The 16,445-nt window shown below is 35.1% G+C and overlaps 1 protein-coding gene across 1 annotated transcript; it reads right to left on the bottom strand.

Moving 5' to 3' along the window:
* Positions 1 to 523: 523 nt before the first annotated feature.
* Positions 524 to 3,081, bottom strand: LOC114661526 (POU domain, class 3, transcription factor 4). The gene has a single exon (XM_028814665.2). It carries the CDS (start codon positions 3,009 to 3,011, stop codon positions 1,923 to 1,925), a length of 1,089 nt encoding a protein of 362 aa, XP_028670498.2. The 5' UTR covers positions 3,012 to 3,081; the 3' UTR covers positions 524 to 1,922.
* Positions 3,082 to 16,445: the final 13,364 nt, after the last annotated feature.

Raw genomic sequence — 16,445 nt, 5'->3', positions numbered from 1 at the left:
AACAAACAAAAATGATTGTGATGTCTGTAGAATCTGGCGAAGTACAAATTATTAAAAGCTTGACTCTCCATACCAAAATCTATACAGATATACCTGGACTTTTCTTTCTTTTTAAACTTTGTTATTTTAGGGACAGAAATTCAGGAACGTAAATATATAAGCAAGCAGGCAGGCAGGCAGGTAGGCAGACAGACAGACAGACAGACAGACAGACAGACAGACAGATAGATAGATAGATAGATAGATAGATAGATAGATAGATAGATAGATAGATAGAATACACATTTATAATTGATACTTTTCCTGCGGTATTATTAATATGGCAGTGATTCATAATGGAATATTCATTATTATAATCATTATTATCCAAACTATTTCTAATATCTTTGTAATCTGTAAGATTTTCATTGTTTCTTTTTTACTGCACATGTGAATTTAGCTTCATGTCCCAAACTAATATTTGTATTTTATATCAAAACAATATATAACCGAGCATTTTTAAACTGAACATTGACACCCCAAATGTAATAACAAGCTCATTTTTATTATTCCAACATACATTTTAGATCGGTTGTACATTTCGTTTCAAAAAACATAACACAAGGTTTATACTTAAAATAAATAATTGTAAGACTGCCATTGGTATTTGGAATAAAATTGCTGAAAACCTCAGTTTTAATGAAAAATAGCGTTTATTTTTACATCACTAAACTGCATGAATAAACTAAACGGTCTTTTTTAAATTAATAACTTCCAAAAGTTTATTATACAAAACTGTACAATAGCAAATACTGGAAGGAATATTAAAGAAATAAACCAAATACTTTGAGCATTAAAGAATACAAAAATTTTGTTTTTAGATATTGAGTGTGTACAATAAAATAATGATATATAAAGCAAAACAAAGCTATAATTTAAGTGTAGCATCGTACGGTTCGTTGTCTTTTTTTGTATATATAGATCATGTTACACAGTAATATGGTCATGAAGGTGGACTAAGTTCACTCCTGCCAAGAACCGCAAACTAGTACACGTTTAAATTTCCACTTATTTGTGTGTGTAGAGTATTTTGGAATCCCATTTTTTGGGGGGGGGGGGGGGGGGGGGGGGGGGGTCTGTAAAAGAGTAACACAAAACCGAGTGTTTTGTATGATTTCGAAGCATAAAATATTTGACCATTCATTAAAGCTAGGTACATTACCAGTTCCAATGAATTCAAAAGCAATTGTTCACTTCCATATATATATTTCATATGTATGCTAAAGTGTCCTAATCGTCACATAAATTAAAAAAAAAGCCATACAACATATTATCGAGATTGTGAATCCTGCATGGCATCTCAAATTTTGATTTACAGAATTGTGAAAAAATAGAAATAAAAATCTGTATTGTGTTCCTCTTGTATTTTTTTTTTTTTTGCACAAGTACTTAGTAAGTGAACACAATTTAACTCTCCCCCGCCCATCTTCTTTTAAGCAGCCCCTGATGAAAAATGTAGCATACCCAGAACTCGCATAGCAATGTAGTATAAAAAATAGAAAACAAAGAGAAATTGCCCATAACGTAACTGATTCACCTGATATATATGTTGCGAAAAACGAAGGCGCTGGAAGGTTAATAGGCACATGTCTGTATTTTAATCCTTGAAGAAAGACAAAACAAAAGCATAAAATCAAACATATTAAAAATAATAATAATAATTTTGTAATAAACAGGGTCCTTTGTGGAAAAAAAAAAACACTGTCGAGAGATACCGCCCAACTTCGAAAAAAAAAGGTTCTGTATCTTTTTTTTATATTCCTATCAATTCATCATACGAGCCGAGGGAAAAAAAATAAGACCCATAATTTAAAAAGCCTCTAAGATTTCCATTCTTCACAAAGGGAGTCTTTTGGGTTGTTTTCGGGATCCCATCGCTGTGGTCAGAGATCGCGACATGTTGAAGTGTCCGTGTTAACATTGTGTGAATATACCTCGTGCGGTTGCTGCTCCCCCGGAGGAGTCATTCTTTTCTCTTTTTGCCGCCTGTTACAAAACCAGACGCGAACCACTTCTTTCTCTAACTGCAGGCTGTCCGCCAAAGAAGTGATCTCTTGGGCCGCAGGTTTGGGACACTTGAGGAAATGGGTTTCCAGAACCCCTTTGACGCTCACCTCAATGGACGTTCTTTTCTTGCGTTTCCTTCCTTGAGCTGCGATTTTATCAATGCTGCTCGGACTGCCAGTGGAGGAGTCCGCTTCCTCCAGCCACTTGTTTAACAAGGGCTTCAGTTTGCACATGTTCTTAAAGCTGAGCTGCAGGGCTTCAAACCTGCAGATGGTAGTCTGGGAAAAGACGTTGCCATACAGGGTCCCCAGTGCAAGTCCGACATCTGCCTGCGTGAAACCCAGCTTGATGCGCCTTTGTTTGAATTGTTTAGCGAACTGTTCCAACTCGTCCGAGGTTGGAGTCTCCTCGTCTGAATGGTCGTGGCAGTGATGGGCTCCTATATCTCCGTGCTCCGGGGTGTCTCTGAGCCCTGGGTGTAAGCTTTGGCTTGGTGCTGATGTTGGAGGTGGTGTTAGACCCCCATGATCCAACATACCATTGACCGTGAACCCAGACTGTGCGTAAATGTTGATAGGCTGTCCACCGTTGTTTAGAGATGAGTTATGAGCTCCGGTAGCTCCCCACGCACCTGGATGATTTGTATGGGGCGAGTGATGAGCAACGTGGGGAGACCTGTGATGGATGATAGCCCCGAGTTGCAGATCTTCCCTTCCAGGTTTAACATCTTGTTGCTCTAGAGGGCTACCTGTTAATGTCGTTGACCACGGGCTTCCTTCAGATAAGCTGGTCACCCATTGGTGCCCAAGAGGATGTCCGTTGCTGGGGACTCCCTGCAGATAGTCACTTTGGAGAAGTTTCTGGTGATTTCTAAAAGAACTCCCTTGCTGCATGACCGAGGAGTCTGTATGAACCATAGAGTTGGAAGTGAGAATGCTGTAGGGATTCGAGGCAGCTGTGGCCATGGCTAGTGTAGATCCCCTACTAGTTATATTGTGGCAAAGGGAACCGCTTCAGCCTTTGACATCTACCAGGCTAGGGAGCCAAATCACAAACCACTGGATGACTGGCAATCGTTGTAACCAATCTGATTCTCACTCGATTACACTGCCTATATTCCCTTCCAATCGCGAAGCAGAAGGCAGACCCTCCTCTTCCAAATTGGGATTGTGGGAAACCAAAGAGTTAAATTGACACAAAGCAGGAAGTGAATCAGTCTGCAGGTTCCATTGGATACTACTGTGTAATTGACTGTCCATGCTTGAAAGATCGCATTAACTATTTCCTAACTTATTTTTAAAACCGGTTACAGAGGTTGCTGCTGTTTTTCTTTTGATTATTCTTTAACGGAAAATAAATACATAAAAAAAGATGAGCGAGAAATTTCGGTCCCGATGCAGATACAAGTATTCCTTCTCTATAACGGATTTTGAAAGGATTATCCACCAATACTTCACCAGTAAAACTGTCTATAAACATAAGTTACAGTCTGACAGTTAACGATACGTTTTAAATATGTACGTGTGCGCGGGCGTCTGTGTGTTGTTGTGTTTTTTGGATAAGTGCACGTATGAGGTTTGGCACCATTACGTAATGCTTAAAGACATTAAATAGACAATATTTAAGCAATTAGACAAGACGGGTAATAGTATACAATATAACTCATCTTATTTAGAGGCCCTGCAACATCTAACTCAGCTCCGTCAAGTCCCATGCTAAACGAAAGCATAAACCGTTACATCAATCAAATAAAGCGCCTATTGGCGCTGAAATTCTTTTGACACAATGTATTTAAAAAATACACCACATATGTAGGTTTATTAACTGAATTAGAATAAAGGAGAACAGATAAATAAACTAAATGCGAATTTTTAAAAAATATGATAACAGTATATTAATTATTGCGAGTATTTTTTTATGTCAAATACTTTAACATTTTAGAATAATTAGTACTACTACTACTACACTACTACTTACAATAATAATAATAATAATAATAATAATAATAATAATAACAAAAAGAAGATGAAAAATAATGTATTCTAAAGGGAAACAAAGTTTAGTTATATTCAGAAAGTAGATTTTTCTCGGAGAGCTGAGAATATCTTGCTTTCGCTTAGGCTGTTTTTTTCGACGTTTTTTCCCTGTGAACTATTGTTTATTTGCCTAGTTTGGTCTATAAAAATGTAATTCACAATTCACACAGCATACAAGTTCTTCATGATGCGCCAGCAACGCAAACACTAAAGAAGACGACTCGCTCAGGTTTAAAACTTTCGTCTGATTCCAAAAGAAACTCGAAAGGTCTTCTGAAAGTTGAGAAAAGACCCTTCTGCATATTTTAGAGGTTACCTAGCTGCGTAATTATATTTGCCATTAGAAGTCTACATCAGAGTTCCCTTATTGGTTTGAAATTCCATTAAATATATTGCAAGAGCTCCTAGGTTAAGCTTGATTTAAATTTGCATACATTTTCATACATTTAGCAGAAATAAAAGAAGGCTTGCAGCCACCAGAAAGTCATTAAAGACTACAGTTTCAGTAAAGGAGAGGCATCAGAAGAAAATTGGAAGAATCTCCTATGTCTGTGCAGGTGAGTTTCTGCTCATTGATTTTACGAAAGTGCATTTTTGGTGTGGTAGCAATGCCATTAAACCGCTGTTTCGTTCTAAAAATTCTCATAACGCTATCACGGAGAGATTTGTCTTTTAATGGAAAATGAATTGGCGACCAAATACAATAGAGCGATTAACACTACTTCAGTATGATGCTCGTTGCGCAATGTATTACAAACATTTTTTATTTGAAATTTAGACTCAACGACAATAGATACACAGTACTTTGCACCTCACAAAAAAGCCCCGCAATTGTTAAAATATCGCAAACGAAGGATGTAGCCTTAAACAGTTTATATATATATATATATATATATATATATATATATATATATATATATATATATATATATATATATATGGGAAATCTCGTATTTTTCGCATTTGTCCCAATTTCTGGTAAAGTTCGATTTAACCACCATGTCGAACGTTAGATTTTACTTTGATTTCACCACAAAACACACGCATGCAAATTCGGAATTGTGCATTAAAATACGAGCAAGTGAAGTTCTAATAGCTCTAAATTCTAGTGGATATAGACTTTTCCTATTATATATTATTATTTTGGTGTTAGCAATCTGAAGGGACAATTAATTTTAAAGTAAATTTAAATACGATGCCTTAGCTTTCCAGCAAATGGTCGTTTTGATGTTGTTTATGGAGGATTTTAGAAGGCGGACTATGTCAAGAAATTATTGAACTGACGAATTTAACAAAAACGTCTGAATCTTGAAATTAATAATCCATTCGTACATTTAAAAGGAGAATGTCGCTGTAGACTGATTAATGACAATCGCATTTTCTGAAATGTGTATTATATAATTGTACGGAAGGGTGAGTCTGGAGTGGGTTTCTGTAGCTCTCTACTGATATTCTATGTTTCCAAGTGTAACAGATGCTGCTCTCAAGCAGTTCCTTCTGCTGATTTTCTTTATTCAGTCACACATTTTTCTCCCCATGATCCGGGTTTCCATAGAGAGCTGAATAAAAGGGGAGCATAGCCACAAATCCCCTGTCCCATGCAGAATAAAAGAGCTTCATTCAATAGAGAGCCCTGCCTGGACATGGGAGAAAAGTAAGAAGCTCGAAAGCAAACAGTTGCAAGAAGCTGAGATTTTGTAGCCTTTCTGGATCTCTCACTCTCTCTCTCTCTCTCTCCCTCTCTCTCCCTCTCCCCTCCCTCCCCCCCCCCCCCCACACACACACACACACACATACTGCCTCCCTCCCCCCTTCTCCCCCTTGCTGTATGCGTGTCTGTCGGCCCCTTTCTTCCTCTCACACAAACATACAAGTTCTAGGTCAGATTTATATTTTGCCTATAAACTCAAAGCCACGTGTTCTTCTAAGAAACCACCTAGGATTAAACGACAACATATAGAATTATTTATTAATGTGTACACTGCATAATGATTGTTCACAATACCTAGATTCTTTGTCACTGATAATTTTATGATGCATTATGTTACTGGGGAACGAATAAAAAATGTTTTATTTTCTTTAACAGATTTCATCAGCAACACCATAGATCACGTAAATCGTTAGGAAAATAACGTTGGAATCCATACTTCAGCGTTGTATGCGTGTAGAATAAACAATACAAAAACATGCGCAAGCACATGCACAAGTGTTTAGAGATTACGGTTTAGAAATCTTATTCTCAATATTTTTTACAAATTATTCTTAAAGTGCTTTTAAATATAGCGTCCTAGTAGACTTCGCCGACACTGTTTCAAGCTAACCTATAGAAGTACTGTAAGGGTTTAAACGCCAGTCACAATAAATAACTGGAAAAGAATAAACAGCAAAAGCGTGCAAACGTAAAACTCCCACGTAAGCACGAAGGCGCAACACACAAATCAGTAAGTTCAGTGTAGAAGAAATTATAATTATGTCGTTTGGGTTTTCTTTATTTTTAAATTGGATTATTTATTTATTTATTTGCTTGTTTTTCTCTGTCTGGTTATTCTTCTGTACTTTCACTAGGAAATACAAGTTTGTCGAAAATAATATTTTAGTTTATCGTTGCTTCTCATTTGCATCTTGGGTTGACCTTGAAATTGCCGAAAATGCCCTTGTTTCCCATGCTAGGTTTTAATACATAATGTAGTAACTTTAATATTAATAATAATAACTATGCATTAAAAGGACTATATTAAAATATTATCTTCCACTACACTAATAATAAAGATTATCCAAATTTGTAAAGATGGGCAGTAAAATCTGTTAATTCTTTTTATATTTCATTAGTCGGAAAATGCTATTTTTATACGTAAAAATCTTACAATGTTTATATTTTTTATATATAGAAATATATTTAAATATTTATATTTTTATTTATGACCCAGCAGTTACATACTTTAAAATCTGGAAAAAGAATAAGCCAGATAGGTTTAAAAATGTAATGATCTTTTTCGTTAATGTATTATTAAGACGGGTTTAAATTTTTATGCGCTAATTTGAGTGCGCTTATGACATATACCTCAAAAACGTTTTGTTTAGTCGATGTATAATATTTTTCATCGTTTTTGAACAACGGTAATTTTGTAGCATTTAAAATAAAAAGAAAGGTTAAAAAATATTTAAGATATGAAAGTATATTATTATGAATGGAGATACTTTAGTATATCCACAAAAAATAGTGTAACTTTTATAAGCTTCTTCTCACGCATACACAAACCCACACATATACATCTGATAGCGTTTGCATTAATAAATATGACATTAATTTCATTTTAAAAATGTTTCAAAGCTGTAGAACTGAGATTCTGCGCGGGGACACCGATTGCACGAACGCGCATTGGCTTCTGGGGTCTTGTAAAAGAAGGCACCGGATTGAAATGAGATCTCAAGGAAGTTTTGGCAGTGGGATCTGTGGCAAGTGGAAGAAATGCATTAGTAACGCCAGAGCAAACAGAATGTGGGGCACAAACAAAGAGTACTAGGATATGAATTGCAGCCAAAAGTTGATCATTTATTTCGATGCAATCCATGTACTGTATTATAGTTAAGGTATAACATTTCGTTTTCAAAATGTTAAAGGAAAATACATCAGCATTGAAATTAGTTAACATTTTTAATGGGATTTTTTCGTATAGGTTATACTAGATAAACATTTCAAATGAACATAATCACACAGCTCGTTATTCGAGTGCAATTATATTAATATAATGTTATGTGGTGCTGTGGTATATTAAATAACGCTTATATTTCAGAATGGTAAAATAACAATACGTCAACATTTGTAATGCTCATATTTCCATTTACATATATTTTTTATCTCTTCTGCATGTTTCTAGAGCAATCCAAATGAGACCTGTAAAAATATGAGTATCCCACTTATTGTGCGCTACACATTATGGATTTTATTTATCAGGTGTAAGCGTCTGCAGTTCACCTGAGGCTGCATGCGCGAAGGGGAAAACTGGGATTTAATGACGGCGTGGCATTGTCATTGTTTTACGTGTCCAGGTCTAGATAACATTAAAAGAGTGATTAATCCCCTATAGCTAAATTAAAATATTTAAAACTTTCAGAATTCAGGATTGCACCGATTTTTTTTTTTTTTTTTGCTTATTTGCGTATTGACTGTATTACTAGTGGAAAAATAATTAAGTAAGTGCTTTCTTGATTTAAAACCCGTATCATACACTGCGCTTTCAACAGTTTTTCTGGTTATCAAGCAAGATATGCCTGAACAGTATTCTTTGAATTTAAATGTATTAATATTGATCACTGAGCGATTACATAAAACCATTATACACTTGATTCACAGTAAACTTTTGGAACTTGGAACTTATTTTCAATACTAAATATATAGTGTATGTATATATATATATATATATATATATATATATATATATATATATATATATATATATATATATATATATATGGAGAGTAAAAAAGCGCACGCACGCGCACACACACACACACTCACACACACACACACAAAACGGAGCGCAGGTTGAAGAAGACGCACAGACTCACACCTCGCAAGGCCGATGAATCCTCCTCCACAACAGCTTATGAAAATTCATATACACTGAGCATTTCATATGAACAGAAATAAGCAGAATGTATAATAAAACGATCTTTTTGAAAGTCTTTTCACAATAATCTCGGAGTGTTCCCCTAATAAACCAACTACTTGTAAAAACTATACGAAGAATACTTCTCTTTTTAGCATGTAGACAGAATTTATCCTGAGCGTAACAGTTGCATTACATCTGTAATTTTTACTCGGTATTCTATTTGCTGTATTAATGCGATATATATTTCTCGCAACTTAATATTCATGAGGCATTTAGTATTAGAGGTTAAATGTGTCTTAACACAGTTTGGAAAGCAGTGTCTTTTTCTCGATGTGCTCTCTCTGTTCTGTTTTAAGATAAAGCAGCTGGGAGAAAAAAGTTATCTTCAAGACACAGGTAAATTTTAGAAATGTGTTCCGTATTATTTATTATGTTTGCTTTGCAAAAAATAAAAAGTAAAAATAACCATAATGAAGCTGAGCGAAAAAGATGACCAATAATTTCCGTCATTTAATATACACATTTCACTTTCTTTTTTAGCACATTAGGTTATATATTACTTTTAAAGTAATAAATAACTATTTTATATTTTGGGCTAGTCGTTGTGCTTTATGTCTGTCTTAATAATAAGCCACATAATTCTTACTTTTTGTGTAGTTTAAAGTTATTTTTAAGTTGATGACGTGCTTTTTATTTACCGCGTAACAGAAGATAACTTCATCTCGGGTCTCTGTGTCTGTTAGGTTTATTGCATTACAATAACTGCTTACTCATTTCAACTCTTGGTGGCCACGACGTTGCGCGGTAAAATAAAATTTCAAAGAAATTTCTGTATATAAGTATATTTGTGTGAATATCCCGTTCATGTAATTCCAAATGAGGCACCTTTGTATTTTGTTGGAGATTTTACTTGTTGGTCGCTCTTTTCTTTTTTCCCCCCGATATCAAACTTTGGGCAGGATGTTCATTTTCCGTAACCCTGGGCTTTCGAGTGAAAACTTCCACTTCTTAACCTTGAATTTTTCTGACTATGACGTTTTCATGGCATTAATGTCTAAAATTTCTAAATAGTTTTGAGTATGTGAAAACAACTTTATTTATTGAGTTAGTGAGATAATATTGAACTTACTTTGGAAAAAAAAGGTGTGTAGTTGCAGAACAACAAATAGGTTAAATATATCTTTTAGTTAACAAATAATTTGTGTAAAAGCACAGAAAAGAGAGATTTTGGTACCTTTTGTTGCCATAAAAGATTTCGACGCCTTTTGTGTTTTAGAATTAACAGCTTTGGTCTTGAGAATCCGTAGCATTTGCTTTTATTTTCAACATCTGAAAGGTTACTTTTAAAACATTGTTAGCTCCATACGGTTAAACGCATTTTTTGTCCAATATGTTTGCGTAGATGAATAGCACTGTGATTACATTAAAATGTGTTAATACAATGAAATGGTAGTAACACGTTATAAACCATTAAAAAGCTCTTATTTTACAATATAGTGTGTCTTGTCAGATCTCATTCACATTTCATTAATATCGAACAAGATTTTGTTGTAAACGTTTTGCAATGAACATTTATATTGGAAAGAATTCGTTGTAATGGATTTTCTGTGCCAGGACCTGGCAAAGACATAAGATATAAAGAGAATAAAGAGAAACCCAGTGAATACATGCACTCTGAAGTGTCCACTGAAGTGTCTGCACCTTCCAGCTGTGGACCACTGCAGGTCTGCATAGGTACTGTAGCTAAACAGAACACCTCTTCATAGAAGTGGAGTTTTAACATCCAAAAATAGTGTCATATTTTAAAATATATTATATTTTTATGATATTTAAAGTAAGACAATGAAGAATTACAGTATGTTAAACAGTGACAGAGAGGGTCTACTTTGGGGTGAAAAAAAGCGATAACCACATTAGACTATTCACAGGTTTTAAAAAGGTAATAAAGATATTGTTCATGGCACCCAAAAGAGGCACATTTTACATCTGTTATATATATATATATGCTCCAAAACAAGTTCTAACTTAAAATGTTTTATTTACTTGCACATAAAAATGACTAAATTGTGAAATGAATCATCTGTATTTTGCCTGCCATTGACAGGAGGCAAGTTTGTGCCTAATGTTGCATAATTTTATACAGCAGTTTTCTGCTTTGGAGAATTTACATTCAAAAGCAATGTCATCTAATAATGGGATATATAACATCCTTCCAAAAAGTCTGAGGATGGAAAAAATGTATGGAATCAAATTTCCAAATCTCACTTTTTTCTGATTTGTTTATTTTAACTTATTTATCTCTTTTTATCTGCACCCTTCCCCCCACCTTCAAGTTATCTATTTGATCCTCTCCCCAAGTCCCTTAGCTGAACCAACCCCTTTTTCCTGCAGTTCTGAAGAGGGAGGAACTTCAAAGTGGGTTCAGGTAATTAACAGCTGAGGGGAATCTAATCTAAACCATCGGCCCTGCTTTGCACCCAGGTCTACTTCCAGAGCCAGCCGGCTAGGGAGTGCCAATTCCCTGTAGCTTCCAAATCTGCTTCCTCTGAAAAGCTTTGCCAAGCCTGCAGTTATCACATCTGCATTTCAAACACAGTGTCTCTGGCATTAATTATTAATTAGCCTACACTCACCCTTGAGGATTTGGGTTCCAGTCTGCACATACTTATTTATTGACCTCTACCTTGGTTTTATAGGGAAATCCCCCAACAGAGTTCTTAAATGCTTCAGTTTTCACCTGAACCCCAGTCACCACTCCACAAAATAGGGTTTGCACCAGTTTAGAAAGAGACGAAATCAGAACATATGGTGTATCTCTGAAATCATTTTATTCTAGCTTCGACACCTATTTAAACAAGCAGAAGTGTACTTCTCAGTCATAAGAATCGGATATATGATGTTTGCTGCTTAATTACTATTACCTGGCTTGCAAAACAAATATTAACATTAATGAAGTGCTGACCAGAAAGAGAGATGAACACTAACTAACAAAGGATAGATGGTCTTAAACATTCTGTATTTTGCATTCACTATGGAGTTCTTTGTTTAAACTGTGAGGTTTACAGAATATATATATATATATATAAATGGAACAGCCTCAAAGACAATTCCAAAAGAGGTTTTGTCCTCAAGTAGTTTGAATTGTTTATGCAGGATATTCCTTGAAGCATGCATTCTGATTTCCACGGAGGCCCAATTCCTTGGTTGGGGTGCTGAAATACAGATATGCATCTGGCTGATCCTTGCAAGAATGCATTTGACTCTTTTTTTCAGAAGGACTCTGACATGCTGCCTGAGGTAGGGAAGTGAAATTTCAAGGAAAATTTAGAAGGGGTCTTTGGGTCAGTACCCCAGCGTCCCACTTTTGGCAAGTGTTTGGCAAGTGCTTCACTGTTAGCTTTTATCTGGAGACAACAAGGGATATCTGTCTGTGGAATGCAGTTGTGTTGCTATGAAAAAGTGGGTTAAAGTTTTTAACCAGAAATCAATATCGTTTTGAATCATTTTACTCTTCATCGCTGATAGCTGACATCTTTTCAATCTTCGTTCTCATTTGTTTTAAAGCATAAACTCTTTGGTTTATCAGTCAGTGTGTAGGAGAGACATTCCTTGAATAGGTATGTTACATACAGCATGTACTCCAGCAGTTTAGCCTATAGACCATCCTGAATCACTATGTGGCCCTGAACAAGTTAGTGTTCTAGTTGGAACAATATACTGTACACTATAAACAGTTGTCCCGTACTGTATTTGTACAATTACTTTCGTAAAATTTGCTAGGGCAAAAAATGCAAAATCCTGCTGCTTTGTTATCTCAGTAGTATTTCAGGCATTGTATGCCTGGTGTTATTACAGAAAATATCGATTGGCCTGAACATCTTCCAGCATTACTTGGTTTTGATGTATTCTGCTAAGTTAAAATGGTGCTTTTACAGCTTTGTGTAGTTTATTCCTTTAAAATACGCTTCCAGTTTTAGACCCAGTGTGCCTTCCATTACTACTCAAAATGTACCTTTACCTGCTCTTCTAGTGTTTTCATTCTTAGACATGTTCTCCCTGAGCTTAATGTTAATTTTCACACAGGGTGGACTGGTCTATGTCAAAAATATCTGCACAGAACTCTCCTTCTTCATAACCTCTCGTTTTCATGGTTTCATTTTCACCAACTTACTTGATGAAAGAAGGTGAAACATACCTTCAAGTTGGCATATTTTTGAAAATGGCAGTGTTTCACTATTTTATTCAAACATAACAATTGCAATCAATAAGAAAGTGTAATGATTTTATTTATCCCTCTGTCTTTTTTCTTAACAATACATATATAGTGCATACACTTCACAAACCATGTGGATAGGTTAACGCCTGTTGTGAGTGTAGCCAGATAGCTAAATGATTTGTTCATTCCTTCCTTTCTTTTTCAGAATCTGTTTTTTCCAAAAGACCCTCATTAGGGTCAGAATCATTATGTGACCCTGAAAAAGTTAATGCTCTAGTTGGAAGAATGTGCAGTATAAGCAGTTGTCCTGTACTGCATTTGTAAAATTATCTTTGTAAACTTTGCCAGGGGAAAAATGCAAAGTAGTGGTGTTTTGTTCTCACAAGAGTGTTTCAGGCACTGTATGCCTGGTGTGGAGCTCAACATTACATAACAGTGGTTGTGTAGTATGCATCTATGGGTATTTTGTTGGGTTCGTTCTTTCCTATATTGATCTCTCATAAGTAAACATGAATTCATGTATAATTTCCTTTTCTTCCCTTATTTCTATTCTATCACAGAACTCAAATGCACACTATTCTTCCTCTATACAAAGGAGGGACCTTTGTGGAATATTGAGAGCTGCATGCCCTCCTTGATTTATTTGCTGGCTGTAATACAGTCAAATCATATTCTCTCCTCTTAACATTAGAATGTTATTTTTTTTGCCCTTTACTTTGCCCAGTACTGTTTGTTTAGTTTGGCATATAAATTATACATCGCAGATCAGAAAGTGTAAGGTGGTAGATTAGCATTGAGATTAGGATGCAATACGTGGTAAGAACTGATGACTGTTATATTATTACCGGTAGGTCCACTTTAGATTATTTTAATGTTCCAATAAGTAACTAAAACTACTGTGGCAAAACAAATCAGTATATTAGTGGAACAATTCAATTTGTAAGGTGGGACAAGGTGGGACCTGAGTTTACGGAAAGAAAATATAGTACATGTGTTTAACAGTCACACTGTCTTCTTGTTTTGTTAAGTCTGAATCCTCTGTATTGATCAAAACATCTGTTTGTTCATATGAAAATATTTGATGTTGTTCAATATTTAATTTGCACATTTCATTTTCAGACTTATATTTGGATTAACAGTTTCCTCCCACAATCCCAAGACATGCTGTCAGGTTGCTTGGTGGCTGTAAATTGGCCCAGCAGGGGCGAGAGTTTGGATTCATGTCAGAGAGAGCCTTGCAATGCACTTGAATTGTGTCAAAGGCTGGCTCCTACCTTGCTCACGTTGTTTTAAGGCTAACCTTTGGCTCCCAATAAACCTGACTGTGAAAAAGCACACTGGAAAATGAATGGATGGACAAAATTAAATGCGTTTAAAAAAACAGGCTCTAGCAAAAACAAAAATGGCACCTCTACTCTTAAATAAATTAACTATATAGTTAATTAAAATTTAGCTGGAAAAGGATTGCCATTTTGTCTTGGGAGCTACTATAATGAAAAAAAAAAAACACGCAATCTTTTACCTAAATACACAAAGTTACCGACTTAACATCAACATCTTTTGTATCCGAAAACAAAATGGTCCACAGCTTAAAACCTTCACGTCATATGCCAGCACTCATTAACAAAACTGATATTGCATGCAACTAATAATTGCAAAAAGTGCTAAATTCCAATTTTTGAGTGTGTGTTTGATTTTCGAGCTTGTTATTTTGTACAGCTTACCTACATATTTTCCATTTATGAAGAGCATTTATAGCATTTCCTCTACACATAGACGTATTCCTGTAAGAGGTGGATTAATAAATCTGTAAAGATGTTTCTTATACTTATACTTTTTTGCTAATATTAATAATTCATATTTTGCCATATTTCAGTAATACAATAAATAAAAGAAACATGAACAACACAGAGCTTGATATAATGCTACTGAGTTCATATGCACCACATGCAAGAACATTTTTCCCAGCAAACCCTTTCAGAGACTGTAATGTTTCCATGATTTGTTTTAATGCCATAAAATGTGCAATTTTGTATTAATGACTGTCCAAAAGTAAGTTCAAAATATACACGTTTCAAGCTTTTTCTTGCTCAACTTTGGGTTTCTTGCTTAACATTTTAAAGGACAATCTTACTACAAGCATGGCAGCATATATGTTAAACATTCAGTGCTTAAATTTACAGTCAGACAAAATGTTGGCAAAAGTAACAGTATGGGAGCTCTTTTGAGGTGTAACATTATTTTTCAATAATGAAGTACTTTAGTTCCAATGTTTTGACTAAAAAGTATGCGGCCAACTTCTGACTTGGTTGAGTGATTTTTGAAGCCCCTTGAAATTTAATCTGCGAATTACGGATATGGAAGGGGGGGAGAAGATGTTTAAAAAAATTTCAATAAAATGTATCAGAAAATAAACACGCAGAGAAAAAAACCCTTGAGAACTTCCATGGATTCCTTGACTATATAAACCAGTAAATATTAATTAAATAATAGGCACTTCAAAAGTTCTTTTACTAAGAAAAGGTGCGCATATTATGGACAGTGTTTAAAAATGAAAATTTAGAAATTTACATTAAATTAAATATTGCATAATGTGTTGCTTCATACTGGCTTCTTGGTTATTAGTGACGTTAACAGTTATTGAAGACGCACAGCAGCCTTTTGAGCTGTTTGATATGTTTCTAACCATAATATTATTTCACCTTTTAAACATCACATACTCTGTGCTCAGTAAGTCACATTTAAAGGTCCTAACACATTAATCCCAACAAGCCCATCATTGCCAATTGAAATAACGAATACCATCTTAATGCAAACATAGCTCTGTTGACTGCTTTTGTGCATGTTTAAATTTCCCTAACGTGTGCATTGAAGCATTTGTTTATTCATCGATACATTCACTGTAAGTAAAATCCTGATTCAGACAAAGCAGAATGCTGAGTGTGGAGCCTTTGTGGTGGTCTGTGGGTACCACTGTCTTCAGTAGCGATGTTACAGTCCTATTAGCTGGATCTTAAAAATCAATGGGATGGCCCACAGGTTCACCTGAGAATACTGCCTGGCTAAAGGTGCAGTTACTTACACATGTATGTATATATGTACACGTAATTCTTTCTAGACATTTGTTGAGCATTGTCAAAGTTTGTTTGCTATGAAAACAAGAAAGAACAGTGAAAAATGGAAATAATTTTAAAAACGCGCACACACACATGCTGTATTACAAAACATACCACGCATACACTGTACAGTACTACACAGAGTAAATCAAGGCTACTTATAGTGCTGAAAATAAATTATTCAAATGCTTGAAAACACATCGTGTGGATATGAACATGAATTATTAGTATTAATTTGATTTGCTCTTAAAATGTCACAGGAGTTTTACAGAACAGTAGCATTTTTTACGTACAGTAGCAAACTAAAACGCAGCTTGGCGGTGATCTTTATAACTTGACCCTTGTTAACGCAGCTATCCTTTTTACAATGTAATCAAAGGTAAAATTCAAAGAAACGTGATGACAATAACAGACAGAC

This window comes from Erpetoichthys calabaricus, chromosome 12 (assembly GCF_900747795.2).
Source record: "Erpetoichthys calabaricus chromosome 12, fErpCal1.3, whole genome shotgun sequence".
In the NCBI taxonomy this organism is placed as follows: Eukaryota; Metazoa; Chordata; class Cladistia; order Polypteriformes; family Polypteridae; genus Erpetoichthys; species Erpetoichthys calabaricus.
Note: the sequence above shows the minus strand (reverse complement) of the source record. Positions and strands in the feature narration are given on the sequence as shown.

Excerpts from the sequence above, each read along its gene's own strand:
- LOC114661526 (XM_028814665.2), bottom strand. The coding sequence starts at position 3,011 with ATGGCCACAGCTGCCTCGAATCCCTACAGCATTCTCACTTCCAACTCT.